Below are 18,733 nucleotides of genomic sequence, written 5' to 3' on the forward strand. Positions count from 1 at the left end.
GAGTGAGCTTAACACGGGATAGATATGCGCAAACTTATGTGTCTTAGTTAAAAGTCGTGCAGCAGCATTTTGCACCATTTGCAGATGTGCAAATAAAGATCCACTTACACCAAGATAAAGTGTATTACAGTAATCCAGACGATTGGTCACAAAGGCGTGGATCACTGTCTCAAAGTGTGCTTTGCTCAGCATGGACTTTATTTTGGTTCAGCTGGATTTGACAACAACTTTAAACTGGCTGTCAAAGATTAAGCAATTATGCATTTTAAAACCCAGGTTTGTGGCCGTCGGCTTTATAAAGTGGTGAAGTCCAGGTCTGAAGGACCACCAAAAACCATCACCTCTGTCTTTAATCATTAGTACTTTATGTTAGTATAATCATAGGTTTTCCACAAGAAGCGGCTGAGAGAACTATTTAAAATCTCTCATTGTGACGCATTGCCAAGGTAACCGGTAACGTTTGAGGCAGCGCCATAATTTAGAACAATCAGACTATTTGACCAGAACTGTTTTATATGTGTTTTATAACACCTTTTAATGGACACCCAGCAGCCAATCAGAATCGAGTATTCATCCAGACCATGGTATATTACGGTATGTATGTGTGGTGATGCTGCTCCCGTATCAATTCACCTCATAAGACTTAGTTCATCAGATCACTCTAAGTCTGCCAAGGGTGGAGTCAACTTTCCCAGTTTGTAAAAGGTGGAGTTTTTGTTTTTCTGACACCCAATTTTGTAGTTATTCACTTTTCTGTCCTTTAATTTGGTTCTTTACATTAAAATGTAAGGTTGTGATACAGAAGTAAATGCGGATGCTGACAAGATAATGACTACTTCCATCAATGGTTTATGCTTTAATGTTTGTAAATGTGGTTATGGCAAACTTTTGTTGAAGGAGACTGAATCTAGTAGCAGGAAGCTGTATATGAATATGATTAGCTTTCTGCACGTCTAAGAAAAATTGTTATGTGCGTTGGTGGAATACAGACATGAAGCTGAAACTAGCAAGTCTAAACAGTGCGTCCCTGCAGTTATTAGCGCAGCAGTCACAAAACTTGCCATGCTGTCGCCCATTGTTTGCATTCAATCTAAAAGTGAGAGGATATGGGGCGCTCATAGGTCCAGACACATGTGGCTTAGATTTGGTTTAAAACATACAAAAACATTTTAGTTTGTACTTTTCAGACTGTCATACGTCATCAGATATGATTTCTATGTGGGCCAAAAAGTCAAGTTTTCCTTTTGTAGGTCCTGCAGTATTTAGAAATGATCCCTGGCTAATCGATCAGGTGGATCGATAGTAACTGGTCATTAGGGGGCTGACAAAGCCACAACAAATTTACCAACTGTCTCAGGTGTAGAAGAGCTCATTTAGTGTTGATTGTATCCCACTGATAGGAAAATTTTCAGTGGGAGTTATTTTATATTTTTGAAATGAGCTGAATGGTGGCTCTGTCTCGGTGGATATTAGGCTTGCACCGCTTTGAAAATTTCTTCACTTTTTCTTCACCAGGTAAGGAATTTATAACACTTCACTTCAAAAATCCAAGCCATCCTTTTATCTCTGTAACTGTTTTTACAGTTTATCTGCTATTATGGACAAACATCTCTTTTTATATCAAAATATAGAAATTAAAAATACAGAGAAAAGTGCATCAGTTGCTCTTAAAGCTGGGATCATTTGGCACCATAATATGTTAATAGTTTTTAATGTTTTCTTTTTTTTATTTCTTTTTTTTGCTTGTTTTCAGGGTATTGGAGGCTAGTATAGCAGAGAACAAAGCAAGCTTAAAGCGTACTCACACAGAAGTGTGGAGCGATTCACCCAACCCACATGACAGGAAGAGGAAAGACAACTGCCCCGTGGGTCTAAAGAATGTTGGCAATACCTGCTGGTTCAGTGCTGTCATACAGGTAAGCACATACAGCGCATCCAATGTTGGTCCGAACTGGGGCTGCGCATAAATGTGCATTATTAATAGGGGTGTGCAAAATAATCGTCATGACGATGCATCTACTGCATCGATTCTTGACGGCAAGTATCGATTATTAATTTAAAAAAATTAATAAATACAATAGCGTACCGCGCACGTGACGTCACCGTCTCAAGAGCAACGCCCCTTTTGCCGCTTACGTAGGGCATACAGGTAGAGAACGCCCGTAGCAACCAGCTATTACACGCGCAACAGAACCAGCGATATGACCGACTTTACAGCCGTTAAACTTTCCCAAGACGATGACCCAGGCGCACAGATTACTGGCCGCACTGTCGAAGAACACACCAACCTTCAGATCAAACGATGGCTTGAGTGTCGAGGGCTTAAAAAACCGGAAAACGGGCCGACTTGATCGAACGGTAAGCTTTGTTTTTTTTTTTTCCTGCGCGGCGGTCATGGCGTCCGTCCAGGGATCGGTATATGTTTAATGTTGGTCTTATTTGAAATGTTTTTGAGTAAGCTATCCTGGTAGCAGGGTATCAAGTTAGCGCCTGCTACCATGATAGCCTATATGCTATCATGGTAGCAGGCGCTTCAATATTAACATGTCGGCCACCAAAATACTCTTACCTGTTCACTACTTGATGTTGCTGGAATTGGGTCAGGATGTTCTTCGGTTGGGCCCTTTCCTCCGATAAAATGCTTGCTACATATGTACTTGAATTTGGTAACTTTTTCCGGGTTGAACTGTTGTGTAGGCTGACCGCCCCGGTCCAAGCGTACACATTTCTCCTTGGCAGTCTTGAAGAAAACATCCTTCATATGCGGCCGATCAGCGTAACTCGAGTCGCTGTTGCACGTTCCATAGCAACAATGTTTAAAAACCATGGTTTTAGATTTGGAAAAAGCAGTCGTTTACCGAGTAAAACCAAGGGTAACGCACGTCTCTTTTACAGCGAAACAGCGGCGGACACAGCAAGCTTGCCCTACTGCGTACCACGTGATGTGACGTTACATTTCTAAAAATAGCTCGCTCGCAGTACGCTATTGCATGAATGGTTGGCGAACATCTGGAAAAAACAAGTGGAATACAACTTCATTGGTTTAAAGGACCGCTGAGGCCATCTAAACGGCACTGATTAGCCTTATTTTGTTATTTTAAGTTTTATAAATCCTGAGCACTTTTTGTCAGTGTGTCCAGTCCAGTAATAGTAATATTTGTTTTCATGGCAATACCTCCAAAAGTCGTTTCAGTAAATGCAGCTATGTGTGAATTCAGTTGCTTTCAGTTATGTATCAATTGAAGACACTATCCAGATCATACACAGCCAGTCAGCCACTGGTAATGGCTGTATTTTTTTTTTATAACAGTGTTCAGTGAAAATATCGCAATGCATCACGATAATTCAAGTATCGTGATGCATCGTGATAGAATCGGATCGTGGCATGTGAATCGTGATACGAATCGAATCGTGACTTCTTTGGCAATACCCACCCCTAATTATTAATATCACAAAAGACTGTTTGGAATGCAATATTTCATGACCATTTTATTCCACGATGCGGCAGGACTTGACATTCAGTGTGGCCGTAATATTTTCAGCCTGTATAAATGTTAGGTAGTGGTAGAGGTATCCTAATGAGGGTTGCTCTATATATTACAGAAGCATCATTATTACAATACACTGCATTCATATGCCAGTGATGTATTGTGATGCAGAAGAAGGTTTATTAGGGTATTAAGATGTTCTTTTAAATCTTCAAAAACTACTATTTAGCTGGTTAATTGCCAAAAATGTTGCTGTAACCTGGTGTAACCTTTTCATTAAATTATGTTGTTGACATAGAAATGGGGAATTTTTTTTCTAGGAGCTGGATAGACTGCTAAACATTAGGGGTCTATGTCTGTAATGATCCCACAGTAGGTGAACATTATTACTGATTATTTAAAGTGTTTTTAAAAAAAAAAATTATCTAGAGAGGATAAATAAAAATGTAAGGGGTTGTTCACAGTTCTCAGCCCCGTTTCAGCAGCCTTATCCCCACGTTCTGTGCATCTGCATTGGCCATCCTTTAGCGCTGCTGTTCTGGAACCAGACAACTGCTAAGCTAACTGGATACATAAACACCAGAAATGCGCATATGCAGCCAGCAAGCAGAAACTAACAAGGAACAAACACACGTACTGGTGTTACGTGAGCACGTCAGAATGACTGACATGTGGGACAGCCAGTAGATAAGGTGATACCACTGTAACTTGAGGGACAGAGGAGAGCGTGAGCAGGACCAAAACTCAAGTCCTTGCTCCTTGGTGCAAGAACAATGATTACATGCCTGCAGATCCCACAGGTATCGAATTAAAAAAAATACCTCCGTTTTCTGAATACATAATATATTGGATGGGAGGACGATTTAACCCAGTATAAACAGGATTATCAGATATAGCTTCAAGACGCTGCGCTATGTGTACAGTCTGTAGTTATGTGACTCCACTCCATCCACTTTGAAACAAGAAGCGAAAAAGACGGTGAGGTTGAGCAAATGGAGGAAATTTCAAATGTTGAAGCTGCGGTAGAGCAGGTCAAGGAGGAAGAGGAGCAGCTGTTGCGGCCACATCTGATCTTTGACTCAGTCGTGCGATGAACCCGTACATTACTCTGACCTTATATTACATCGGTGATGAATGGAAACGGCGCACCAGAGTGCTCCAGACGGCATATTTTCCAGCCGATACCGGGGAGATGGTTAGACAAGGTTTAAGAGCGACGCTGTCTGCATGGGACAACAAGGAAGAGAACCTTGTCTGACAGCGGTTCAAACACAGTTAAAGCTGCCGAGCTCAATAGATGTGTTCATTGTTTTGGGCACAAGCTGCTTGCTAGCTCATTGAAAGATTGATGTAAATCTTTTCTGTTCAATAAATGAACAGTATGAGTGAGTCTTTATTTATAATTTTATGTATGAAAATTAAATTACATTTAGCTTATATAAAATGTATTTTTTTAGTATGTTGGTTTATGCTGTTTTATCTGTTTAATTTAAAATTGATCAATGTCAGATTGTTTGCATCACAAAAAATGGTTGCTGCTAATAGGTGTTTGAGTTTTTGTGCCCAATTTAACTTATGTCATGCCACTGGTTATTATTATCTATCACTTAATCTTTAACCTATATGCACTGTTAGAGAAATTTGTTTATTTGGGAGTTCCTTCTATTAAGATAATTTAGCTGTGAATGCAAAAGGGAATATTATATAATTTAGGCCATATCACCCAGTCCTATCCCACCATTTTCTTATATTGTCCAGTTCTGGTTGAGACTAATTGAGTCAAAACTCTGTTTGTTTCTTGCTTTTTATACCTGGAATAAGTGTAAATTGTATTAACTTGTCTTGTTTAGGGTAAGTTGACAACTTTCAATCCCTTTGCAAAATGCTAAAGTGTTTTTCCCATTTAGGGGGACTTGCTTTCCGGTTTAGACATAATTTTGACTCTTCAGTTTGGCTGACATCCGTGTTGGAATGTTTCACACTGGAAAGAAAGATAATCAAACGCAAAGAAACAGTTTTGTGTTTGATTATCTTAAGTCCTGTTGCATGTATTCATGTTTAGGAGTGTTAAAATGTCAAAAATCAAGGGAGGCTTAGTCACAGCTGATGTGCTGCTGGTGGTAAAATGTGACCTGAGCTGAAATATGCCAAATGAACATTGGATACACCATCACATGATGCTTGGCTTTTGCCTGTAATTTTATCCATACAGCTAAGAAGACAGTGTGCTCAGTTTGAAGTAAACAACTTCGTGTTTTTCTGTGGGAGAAAAAGTCTGAGTCTTCCAGAGACGAGCATTCCTTTCCTTTAATAATAAAACATTGTCATTTTTGCTTTTCCATGTGCAATATAAAGCGTCATGGAAAAGTGTTCACCCCACTTGGCTTTTTAAAAAAATGTTACATTCCAGTCTGTAATTTAGATGTTTTAATTTATTTTATATGATGAATTTTATGAAAATAGTCTTAAGTTGTTAAACTGGAATGCATGTGCATATTCTACCCTTCTAGAATTTTTACCTTCAAAGGCTGATTCACACGGCAGGATTTTAAAATAGTCAGCAGAGTTTCAAAGCCTGAGGGGCACCACACGTAAAGATAAGAAATCCTAGATAAAACAAGTTTGCTCGTACAGTGTGTGGTGTCCGGTCAGACGGCAAGCATAACACACAAACAGATTTAATTTGGGATCCTTCAGATAACAGACAGGAAAGCTTGCAAATCCTCTCAAGATCAAACCTGAGGCCAGAGTAAACAAACACGGACGACGGGGAAGAAAAATGGCGATAGTTTGTGGGCTGATTTTAACCGAGAAAAAACAACAAAAAGGAGAGCCGTTGGTTAAAGGATTGGAGACAGTTCGACCGGGGCGCTCTACGTTTGCTCCACTAATATAAGGAAGTAAGTTGGGGGGTTTTCTCTCAGGTTTTCCCTCACCTTGCTTTCTGATTGGCTACATGTCACATTTAACAGGCTGTGTGCTCCTTTGTCCTCGGGGAACACCCAACATGCTAGGATATTGGGGCAAGACAATCGAACATGTTGAATATCCCCGATTTGAGGTCGAAGTGGTCCCAACGTTCCACTGAGTTGACCAGATCACTCTCAACACACCACACATGGCATCCGGGATGTAAAGTTACCTACTGACACAAAAAAAGTCCCTGTCCTTTAAGTAGGATTTAAACCAGTGGAGAGCTGTACCAGAAAGGCCGGCCCAGTTTTCCAGGCGCTCTAACAGAATGGAGTGATCGACAGTATCGAATGCTGCAATAGTACCAGCTGTGGTTCTTTCACAGTCAGTATTTATATAGGGATGTCATTGAACACCTTGATCAGGGCGGTCTCTGTACTGTAGTGAGCACAGAAACCTGACTGGAAAACGTCAAAGTGGTTGGTCATTGTTAAGAAGGTGTTTAATTGTTGAAACACAGCCTTTTCAGTAATCTTACGGATAAATGGGTGGTTTGAGATGGCCCAAAACAGGAAAATCTTTCAATTTGAAGACCCGGAATGTCCTGCTACAAACAAGACCAGGTTTTTATGAGCCCTTATTAGCAAACATCGGGGGTTACGAAAAAAATTAAACACCTTTTAATGAGGGAATGGGTACATCTGTTAGAGCTGAGGTTTGTGGCTTAGTTACTGTTGAAGCAGGGTTTCCCGCAGCGCTATCTCGCGCTACCGCCTCGCCAACATTCCAAAAAAAAAAAAAAAAAACTAACTCTATATGCTTGCATGTTTATTTAACGTTAACACGCGTTTTTTTTTGTTGTTGCTTTTGCGCGTGAATATGGTGAATGGCAGGGAAAAAACACATGGATACGTAAATAAAATAAGTTTAGAAAGACTTGCAGTGAGGCTTCTTATTGTCAAACAGCAGTGATGCTATGGTAGACGGTGTTCTCAAGTTCACCCTTTCTTACACCAGTTATAATTCCCCATGTAAAATGTGTTGAGGGCAGTGGTGGCAGGAAAACTAAACACAATCTTCTTACAAACCAATCGAGATTTCAACCTGAAACCTTGCTAACCACTGTGCCACCTGTGATGAGTAAGTTTCCTGCAATTTAGATGGCCCACTGAATCAAATGCTTATTAAGGCGAGGTGTGCACAACTATAAATGTTACGAGCTTAGTGCTAGGCATGGAGTTTACCTTTATATATTCTTCAGCTGGGCTCTCAGTTTCTCATGTTCAATTAGGCCCACAGCTGAACATGGAAAATTTGTCTGTAGGACGAAAACCCCTGAAGAAATCTGTAGAAGGGGGGTAATTGTTTTTACGACGTTGAGCCTACAGTCGGACCCCCGACCAGCAGAGTGTAGGAGTTGCTTTAGGAACATAGAGCAGAGTTGGCAACTAAAGGTTTAGACTCCCAAGTTGTTCACACTTGAGTAACAAAAATACAAGATTTCAGACTGCAGCAGCTGCACATGTTTTACTGTAAAAGAATGAGCTTGATTATTAGCAGAGATGTTGGTGGGTTATTATGGGCTGTTAATGGCTCATAACAGCTGTTAAAGTGGTCATTATTATCACCATGACCAAATAAACCCTGCATTTAACCAATTTGGATCATCACGGAAACAAAATAAAGGTAACTTACTTCTGACATGCTCTCACTCCTAAGCTAGTTGTGAGATTACAAGGACACTTCTGACAAAAATATAAAAATGAAAGCATTTCCTGTTCAGTTCATTCTGAAGTTTAACACTTATAACACTTTACTAGATTGTGCCTCATCCATTATATCGCTATTTATATCTTATGTTGGAACATCTTTGCTGTTTAGAATCAAAAACAAAGTTTTAAATGTATATTTAGAAAATGGCTTTCAATGTTATCAACAAATTCTCCTGCTTGGTGTGGAAAAGAAACCCCTCCTAACTATATATAGTGCAAAATATAATTAAGTGAACAGTGAAGACTGGTACAAGCAGCTGTTAACCTTACCCCTCATTTACACAGCGTCCGTCTCCGCTACGCTTCGCCATAATAGGTGATTACACTGAGTGCAGAGAAGCTTTATTTGTTGCTTGTTTTGGTACATTTAATACTTAAACATTAGGTTTTTTATCACCTAAGTTAATGTGTATAGCCCAGTAATTGATCTGTTTGATCTAATGTATACGATTACTAATACACACGCACACATCCTTATTTTAAATACAAGTGAGGACCATGTCTTCACTTCCATTCACTTTCAACCCTTTCTGTGGCCTAACCCTGACCCTAACCCTAAACAGCATATACCTAATCTCAACCTATACATAATTAACACCTTGTGGTTCGTTCATACCAAACGCGTTTTGAGGGTCAAAAAGTCGTCCAACACGTCATCTTGGATACTCTGAGCAAAGTGTGGACAGACTGGTCTGACGTGCGTTGGAAGGAGCTACCCATTTCTTTCTTTTCATCAATTGTGGGGAAACATTTTCCGTGTTAAGTTTTGTTAACTTACCCGAGATCCCAACTTCCTCGCTAATCCTCCTCCAACTAAGGTCCTTTATGGTCTCTTTAGTAATAGCTCAACTGATCATAGATAATAGGATGGGCACAAACGGCGACAATGAGTTTATCCTCTGTTGTCAACTTGCTTTATCGTGGTTCTTCCGTCCAGTTGGAAAATCTACCACTACTACGTCACATAGAGGGGTCACTGATTGGCTCCGCGTCCAGCTGCAAAAGTTTAGATTTTCCAACTCTAGCGTGTGCTGCTTTGAACGCTCAGATGCTTGGAATTTCAAAATGTGCTCACCCGACGGTAGAAAGGTGCTGCAGGACCTCTCCACGCTTCTAGAGGCGCGTCCACCAAAGACTTTGCATGTAAACCTGACGCTCAAAACGCATTGTGTGAATAGTCCTATCCCTAACCCCCAGAAAAAGTGAGGACCAAAAAAAGTCACTTTAACGTCAAAGTCCTCACTTTACCAGTAAAATGAGCAAAAAAATGTCTCACTCAGCTGCAAGTACAAATACACACACCTATAGAGAGAGAATTTAATTTATGCAGTCAATAGAGAGAGAGCTTTAAGTCCGTCTTTTGAGAATAATTTTGAAAATATTGATGTGGTTATCATTCAGTTTCCTGTTGGTGTGGCGTATGTGGACTACGGTCGAGTCCAGTGTCCAGCAAAAAATACTTCAAAACTACCTTTTCTCAAAGGCCTGTTTATTTCTTATTGAGTAAATATTACATTTGATCAAAGCCATATGATGCGGCCTTTAGCACATTTTTGGAAAGGGAATTAAATGTTAAGTGATTAAAAAATAAATGTAAATAAACCTTAAAATGTATCTGTAAATGTTTTGTGGCAATTTAGGCCTATGAACAGTGAAACACGGTTAGAGGTGACCTGGATTGATGGGAAAATGTTTTCCAGCCCTTAGAGACTTGAGACTAGACTCTGACTTGGGGTGAAACACTTGAGACTTGACTTGGAAAAAACGACTTGTGAACACCTGATTTAAAGTCACGCTCTCTTTAAAGTATTTTCCTTAAAGAGAAAGCCATTTATAGTCCATTTTTTTCCTCAGTGACATAAAGCCAGTCCTCGCATACTCAGTTCTAGCGCTAATGATATTTGTTTTTGAATGTTTCTAATATAATTTTATTTGTTTTTGCTCTCAAGTCGCTGTTCAACTTGTTGGAGTTCCAGAGGCTGGTTCTCAACTACTCACCACCCGCCAGAGTCCTTGATCTGCCTCGCAACCAGAAGGTAAGTGGACATGTAGAGCTAAAGCTGCAGTAACATCATTGTGAACTTGTGCAGCTTGACATGATACATGCTGCTTTTATACTAGCAATGGTTGTGTAGCTAGCAGTGCCTCAGCTTTGCCTTTAGAGTTGAGTGCAAATTCAGAAGCTGTGTGGTTTGGTTCTAAGTATACGGACTTTCAGAGGTAGTAAGAGATCAACATCTCATAGTGTTTCCATAATGAAACAGCTTTTCAATTAAAATTAATTAATTTAACCACACACTCAGTTGAGTTAGGGATGTGAAAACCATTGACACTCAAACGCTGTACCCGGATACATTACTAATTTGGCATGCTATCAATACTAAATATTTTGCATATGAGGTAAACAAAGAAGGGAAACCCAAAGATCTTGACAAGCCTGTGAGCAAACAGTGCTGTAAAGTGGTGGCAACAAAGTCAAGCAGCACAACGAACTTGGCCAAACATCTGAAGGATGGACACCCTGACCTTCATGATGAATTCTGACAGGTTAATAAATTAAAGTTCCCATTCATAATTTAACACATTAAACGCATTACTGGTGTTAGCGTAACGGGTGGTCCGCATTAATGTTGTGAGATTAGCTGTGGCCAGCATGCTACTAGGCATGAGTTAATTTGGGTTATTAGCATTTATTTGCACACTTATTTAGCTAGCATCTGTGATTCTGTTGAGAAAGCATGTTCCATACTAAGATTGAAAAAGGTGAGTTTTTCATGTTCCCAAAATATCTCTTATGCCGTTCATTTTTTTGTCCCCGTAATATTGAAAATGGTATGGAGTATCAAATATTTTCCTGGGTATCAACATCGAGTTTGAAATTTTCGTATCATGACAACTAGTCTGAGTACATGTGTTCTCCCATCTTAGCCCCTAAGAGCACTCATGTAGGGTCAGCAGCCTGCTGCTGATCTCATCTAATCCTCTGCTATGAAAGTGTGATTTGATGCTGACCTCTCCTCATCTCGACACCCTTCATTCTGATCTGATGCGTTACTGCCGTGTGAGATTGCAGGAGATTAGAATCTTAGCGTCACATCAGCAAACCCCCCCGCTCACTTTGAGAAAATAAGGGTTCCTGTTTTAACACCAGAGCCATTTGGTCTGCTTTAAACAGACCAGGGTTGGTTTCCTCAGATAGTCTGCTTTATTTTTTTTTTGTGAATTTTAGTCCTTGTCCTTGACTAAAATGTAATGTAGCATTTTATTCACCTGTAGTCCTTCTAGTTTTAGCCGAATAAAGCTTTTCAAAGTTGAAGGTGAGCAGTTTCAGCGATTGGAATTAGTGTGATTTATCACAATGCTATCAGATATAAACAGACATTTACAATGGCTCTGTAAAAATTCTGTTAGTTTTCCTGTTCAATCAAAGCAGCCCCCTCCATCATTTTGACTGCAGGTTACCTTCTGCTGTATGGCTTAAGCCTTTCAATGTGCCAAATCAAGAAATGGCAAACTATGAAGGAAAGGTGAAAAGTCTGTCAGATATCATCACAAAACTTCAGATCACAAGATATGATTAAAAAGCAGTACGTTTTTAAAGAAAGGTTTCCTTTAATTTTCAATTAATCATTAGTTTTATACTTATGAGATTTAAGTCATTATTCCTGCTTGTGTTACGCTGACCAGGAGCACAGAAATCTGCCCTTCATGCAAGAGCTGAGGAACCTGTTCTCGCTTATGGTGGGGTCCAAGAGGAAATACGTGGATCCATCACGGGCTGTGGAGATCCTCAAAGATGCCTTCAAATCCAGTGAGTCACAGCAGGTAAGCCTCTTTCTGCAACAACCTGATCACCATGGCAACATGTTGTTCAGCTGCCAAGTCAGAGATCATGATGGTTTTGAACAAACTGGACTACAGTCTGATTTTAGATCATGTGTCCTGAGCTGCCCACGAAGCCAATTGAGACCTTTTCTTTTAATGAGTTTTGAGTAATTTTCTGATTTACTTGTGTTAGAAAGGTTTTAGCAAAACATTTCCACGTTTTTCCAAACTAGAATCACAAGATTCAGTGTAATTTAGCTTATTTTATTCTGATACCCCTAAATAAAACCCACTCCCACCAATTCAGTTCAATATTGATTTATATGAAGTTAATTTACAATAGTTATCTCACAGCATGTTATAAGAAAAACACATCAGATTTAGAAACAGAAATACTTGAACCTAATCAATCCAAGCTTGCAGAAAGACTAAAACTCAGTAACATTATAATTTGATCTTATTTATAATAGAATGCAGCCAGGTTCAGTGTATTATACCAGTTGTAAATAAATGATCCATCTAAGGAAGCCCGACTTGATGCAGCGATGGTCTTTTCAGTAAACCTTCATCCTGCATGGGCACGCGGTGAGAGTGGAGAGGAACAACTCTCCTTGAACAGTGTTAGCAGCAGCTCCAAGCTGGCTGCTGGCTTCCTTTGTGCTCCACTATTGGAGCAAAGACACTTCACCTCTTTATCTGCTGACTATTAATCTTCCTCCCCACATCCTCCCTTGTGAACTCTACCTCCTTGCGGGGCTTTGCATCATTGAATTTGACAGACATGTTTAATGTGCATAGCTATTCATTGCTCTCCCTCACACTAGCATTTGTTCTCAGCCAGTTTTTGTGCAGAGGCTAAGTGAGGTCTGCCATCTGGCCTCTGCTCATCAGCCTCGTGCCCCCCCCCCCCGCCCCCTGTGTATTAGCCAGGTTGGATAGGCACTGACCCGAATTACTGGGTGCTACTAAGAGAGAGTGGCCTCAGAGAATGCAGGCTATCTGTGTAGTTCACAGGAAAGACAAGTTGTTGTATTTAGAGAGTTACTGTGTTGTACATAAGCACATCATAGAAATGAAAGTGGTTTGATTTTAGTTGGGGCTCACCTGCGTTAGAGGCGATGCTGGAAATGTTCACCCATGTCTGTGTGTTGTTTAACAGCAGGATGTGAGCGAGTTCACCCACAAGCTGCTCGACTGGCTGGAGGACGCCTTCCAGATGAAGGCTGAAGAAGACAGGTAACACTCAGAGGAATGCTGGGCATGGCTGCCTCTGCAGAATCCTCCCAAAGCATTCCTACTCGCTGAACATTTTCATGTTGTCACATTATAACCCCCACCATCAATTTATTTTATCGGGATTTTATGTGATAGACCTCTGCAAAGTAGTGCTTGAAGTACAGGAAGAACGTTATTGTCTTGTGAAATAGATCAAGACCTCTGAAATGTGTCTTATACTTGTATTTGGTCCACTTTATTATACCAATACCTGTCCAGGGAAAGCAATTGCCTTAGGATTCACCTTGTTAGTTAATAAAGTGTATAATTGTGCAGTTTAATCTCTCTGTAGAAGCATCAGAGGTGGAAGAACATCCTCTGTTCAAAACAGAACTTTTTGTTCTATATGCAGAACACTATTTGGGATGGAAAACACATCACCATCCCCATCATGAAACATGGTGTTGGAAGCATCCTGCTTTGCAGATCATGTTACGGGGGTAATGGTAGCAGAGTAAGACCAATCTGGTCACAGATGGAGCTAAACACAGGGCAGTCCTGCTATACTGGACCTGTCCAGGAGGACGGCCCTAAACTTACAGCCGGGGCTACAATGGAATGGTTTAGGTCAGAGGTCGGCAACCTTTACCACTCAAAGAGCCATTTGGACCCGTTTCACACGGTAAACAAAACACTGGGAGCCACAAACCCTTTAGAAATTTTAAATTAAATAACACTGCACATAACATGTTTTTTGCAACATAATGGACCCACAGCAGAACCAACGCACCTCTGTGCTTGTTGTTTTTTTTCCGCACAAAGTATAAAACCTCTACTGTTTTAAGGAAATCATCAACTCTGCTAATGTCAGAGTTTTTTTTTTTTAATAAAGCTTGGTAAACGCACGTCATGGTCGGATTATTTGATTTTCAGGCCAAATAAACGGTGCATTCTGAATATTTTCTTTTCTTTTAATCTAAACACATTTTAACATTTGTGAGGAGTGTTCATCAGCCAGCAATGACGACTGCCTGCATTGGGTAAACGGCTTTGTGACGTTGAGAAAGTGTCCAGACTTGAATATTGATGTTCATAGAAGCTGTGCATCCAGTCTAATGGAGTGTCCTCTTCCTTCCACTCTCAGTATGCAGTACGTTGACTTGGTCTATCACATACAATCCAAGTAAAATACTTTAAGGTTTGTGGATACAAAGTGACAAACTCAAAGCACACCATAAGCAATTTCCATGTCAATCTGTCCATCTTTTACGCCACGGTACTCTTCTGGTTTGAAACAAACAGCTCAGTTTAAACACAATTAGCCAAGCTTGAGTTCCGAATTGTCCTGCTGTCAGCAGTTTAGATCAAAATGGAAACAAATGCAGCATAGGAAAGTTTCCCTGATTCTGCTACAACAGTGATGTGACCAATGGCGATTCTATATTAATTACTTAAATTACATTAAAACCACATTTAGCTGTTTTGTGTGCTTAACTCCCAAAATCCTTGCCCGGGGCGGGAATATAATAACCTAAAGTCTGAGTAACTCAACGAAGTGTTAAAGGAACTCTGCAGTGTGGCATTAGTTTAATAACAGGAACAAGAGGCTCCCACTCATGCTTGGCTGAGTTATCCTAACCTCCTTTTAATCTAAGGATTGACCAATAGATTTCTCTTCCTGAAGCTGTGTTGGGAACATTGTATATGCTGTGGAGCTGGATTTTATTTATTTTTCTGCTTTGTAACTAAAGCTACATGTAACTTGGTAGCTTAGGTTTGTCCCAGAGCTGCTTCACAATGTGGGGCTTGTTGACATTTAATTTGGAACAGTAAAAGACCTTCTTTATGACTCCTTTTTTTTTTTTTACCCGGCAGTACGAGAATTGAAGATGTAGAACTTTTACTCTAACTATTTCATACATCGATTCGTAGGCTTTGTTTTCACTAATGTGTTATATTGTTAGTACCGTCCTTTTAAATGTTTCAAATTATACCTCCCTTTCTTATGAAATAAGCAGATTTGGTTGCCCAGTATTTAAATGAGGAAAAAGCTTAATGCTGAATCCTGGTGGAAAATTGAAGCCTTGGCTTGGATTAATAAAATTCTGTTTTTTCCAGTGTGGGAGAGAAGCCAAAGAACCCGATGGTAGAACTGTTCTACGGCCGCTTCCTTGCTGTGGGTGTGTTAGAAGGTAAGATGGTGTTTGATTTTAAGTAATGTAGAGAAAATTAGGCTTAGTGCCAAAGTAACCCAGATAAATAAAGCTTTGGAGGGGTCTGATGTCGGCGTCCACAAAGCAGGCGAGTCCTTGCCCCTAGTAATGAAAGGTGACCTTGTCTTAATGAGCTGTGCTCCATGTAAAACAGCAGAGCCGTTACATTGATCGTGGAAGACCTTGATGGCTGATTGACATTGTGTTTATTATGCACGACAATACTGGCCCAGAGCCACCTAAAGCTGGATCTGTGGACTCTGCTGCTCATAAAATGTCCTTTAATGCCTCATCTGTATGGCTGCTAGCAAGTTCCCTCCTCTTTTTGTGCCGGAGCAGGGACTGTCATTAGTAGTTAATGCAAAGGCATTAGTGCAGCTTTTTAAGTAGTAATGATGAGTGGATGACTTAGTCTTAGCGTCTAATCTTTTCAAATATGTAAGAAATATCTCATCAAATAGCAACACAAAAGTTCAGTGATAGTTGTTCCTTTTAGAAGGGTAACTCACCCCCAAATCAACTTTATTTAGCTAATTAACTGAGTATATGGTTGTCTTACAGTGCTGTCTATATGTCCAAGTCATTTTTTTGACAAATTACTGCACATTTATTAAAATCCTGCTTTTGTTTCTAAAACCGTCTGTGTGGCGCCCTCCTCATGTTGAACAGATGCACTGCATTTTAATTTTTAAACAGTATTGGCTCAATATATGTCATAACGTCACCCAGAAAAAAAACTGACCTAAGTGTGTAGCCCGTGTTTACTTCCTGGTTCCTGAGCCAATCATATGAGATTTCCCAGGGTTCACAAAACATTTGGTGTTTCATGTTGGCAAAAGAGCAGCTGCCTGCAAACATGGAAGCCAGTAAGGGAAGCGGGCCAGAAATACAACAGAATACAACATCGTATTCCTGTCCTGTGTAGGTAAAAATTCAGCAGCAGATCATTTAGAAACTGCTTATTAGATTGTCAGTGACAGGCTGTTTTACTGATTTAAAACACTAGGTGTCATTACTTATTGCTCCTGTAAGGTAGGATTTAAGCAAATCAGGTGATGTGCACCTGATGCGATGAAGGAGGGTGCCTAATAAGATCTACATTCTATATCTAGGTGTTCATAATTATTAAGCAGCCTGCAGGTAAAATGAGCCAAAAAGGAGATTTACTCAACAAAGTCAAAAGTTCTGTTTTTGAATTGTGACGCACTCTTGAAATGGGTTAATATATTAGAGCATGATTAAAAAATGTTTTGTGGCAAATAATCTGCCCAACTCTGCTCTGATTGGTGAGTCAGCTTAAACTCCCCTTTCCACCTCTTTAGGGGCTTACCAAACCGATATTTAGGTCCAGAGAACCATTTATTGACATCACATAGAGAGAGTTGGTGAAAATGTGCAGCAATAATATTTTGCTTCCGCCTAATCTCAATACAAAGTTAGCTTTATGAAAGCTGTGATCATTTGTTTGAGATGTTTACCCATTTCTCTTTGGTTTGTGGAATCCCCCAGGTAAAAAGTTTGAGAACACAGAGATGTTTGGTCAGTACCCCCTGCAGGTGAACGGCTTCAAGGACCTCCATGAATGTCTTGAGGCAGCAATGGTGGAGGGTGAGATCGAGTCCCTGCACTCAGCCGAGAACTCTGCCAGATCTGGTCAGGAGGTTAGTGTTGAAAGGAGGTGAAAGTGGTGATTCCTGCTGATCTGAGAGCCAAATTCTACATCATCAGTTATTCCTTATCATGTAATTCAAAACGTTGCTGGTGTCAGACTAACCAGTTCCTGTAAATTTCTTCTTTTTTAAGTATGATTTGTTTTACTGAGTAGTGTACTCAGATTTTCTTGCACCACATCTTAATTCTTAAAGCTGTTTGTTTTTGGAGCACAGCAAGTATTTTGTTTCTGGACTTAGACTGAAAACATTAGCTCTACATCAGAAGTGGAGTGGATTAATTATGTTTCAGTTCTGTAGAAATGAATAATTTCACAGTTGCTGAAACTGAACATCTGAAATACTTTGTCAGATTGTTTTTCTAGACCTCTTGCTCTTTTGTGACACTTGTTCTATTTTGGATTTGCCCTCTGCTTCGTCGTAGCCCTCACTTCACTGTCCCAGAGCAGCTAATTATCAGGTCAAGGTACAGATGGGTACAGCTCTGTGGAAGAGGGGGGGGGGGGGTTATTAGAGACAAGTCCTCTGACATCATCTAGGATCAGATGGTTTCTTGCCAAGGTGTCGATTCAGAACATGACCCAAAGTCATGTCACTGCGATGTATTATCCTGTGTGATGTTCTACAAAAAATGTATTGGGATAAAAATGATTCTGCATAAATTAACATTTTTTGTTTAATTGAGATCTAAGTAGAACGTCTGCAACATTTGTAATTGTTTAAATAAGAAAAAAAACTCATATCCATGAGAGAAGTTGCAGTACTTATTGACATACAGGATAGAGGACACAATATAAAGGAGAAAGGAATATGGTTGCAGTAAGAACTCCAAACTGATACAGTCTTTGGGTTTAATTGTAAAAAAAAACACCAAAAAAAAACATGGTACTACCCAAGCTCCACCAGTAGGCGGTGATGAGATCCCCATGAAAAATATTAAGATTAAAAAGAACAACTTGGGCGTGGCTAAAGCGTTCCTGTGCCAAAACAATTGTTGCTAATGATGTGTTGAAGTCTGTCACTCTTCCACCATCCCATTTTTCCTTCCTGCTCCCTAAAAGTCAAATTCAATCAGATTATACAGGTTGGTGAGAAAGTTTCCTCTCTAAGGAAACCCAGCAGGTTGCATCAAGTCTCTCCAAGCAGCATTCACTCCTCCTGAAAGATTCTAGAGCCACAGTGGACAGTCGTCTGCATTGTTGATGGCTTTGCAGCAATCCCTCATACTGAGCAGACATGGAACAGGATGTTTAAAAACCTCCACCTTCATATTAAGCCTTGTAATAGACTGACACAGCAGCTGGGGAGAGACCACTAGACGTACTTCACTTTAACAAGAAATATTGTGGTGTTTTTATATCGTGAGATTTTAATACTCCCATTAGTTTAGTTTATTTCATTTCCTAGCATAAACTAAATATGCACGAGAACAGGAGAAGCAACCAGTTTAGTTTTCTTAGTTTAGCAAAATGTCCATTGTACAGAAGACAGAAGCTTAGTTCCAGCTGGGTTAGTGTGAACCAGATTACTTGATGCATGGCAATGTTGGTGATCATTCGGGTCAACGGTGTAAAGCCAGACCTGGAAGGAAAGTCTTAGAAACCCTGTTTTGAAATAACCTGTCACTTATTTTGTGT

General features: G+C 40.0%; 1 protein-coding gene across 6 annotated transcripts in view; it reads left to right on the top strand.

Annotated features, from left to right (window-relative positions):
• Positions 1–18,733, top strand: part of usp25 (ubiquitin specific peptidase 25) — a 55,629-nt gene that overhangs the window by 12,433 nt on the left and 24,463 nt on the right. For 5 of the 6 annotated variants that reach the window (XM_012868120.3, XM_012868119.3, XM_012868118.3 and 2 more), the window contains exons 5-10: positions 1,754–1,916; positions 10,123–10,209; positions 11,861–11,998; positions 13,158–13,234; positions 15,332–15,405; positions 16,936–17,087. In XM_012868120.3, the coding sequence (XP_012723574.2) occupies positions 1,754–1,916; positions 10,123–10,209; positions 11,861–11,998; positions 13,158–13,234; positions 15,332–15,405; positions 16,936–17,087 (691 nt within the window). The remainder of the gene's footprint in view (positions 1–1,753; positions 1,917–10,122; positions 10,210–11,860; positions 11,999–13,157; positions 13,235–15,331; positions 15,406–16,935; positions 17,088–18,733) is intronic. The other variant, XM_021319298.2, reaches the window with a different exon arrangement.

This window comes from Fundulus heteroclitus, chromosome 11, assembly GCF_011125445.2.
Source record: "Fundulus heteroclitus isolate FHET01 chromosome 11, MU-UCD_Fhet_4.1, whole genome shotgun sequence".
NCBI lineage: Eukaryota > Metazoa > Chordata > Actinopteri > Cyprinodontiformes > Fundulidae > Fundulus > Fundulus heteroclitus.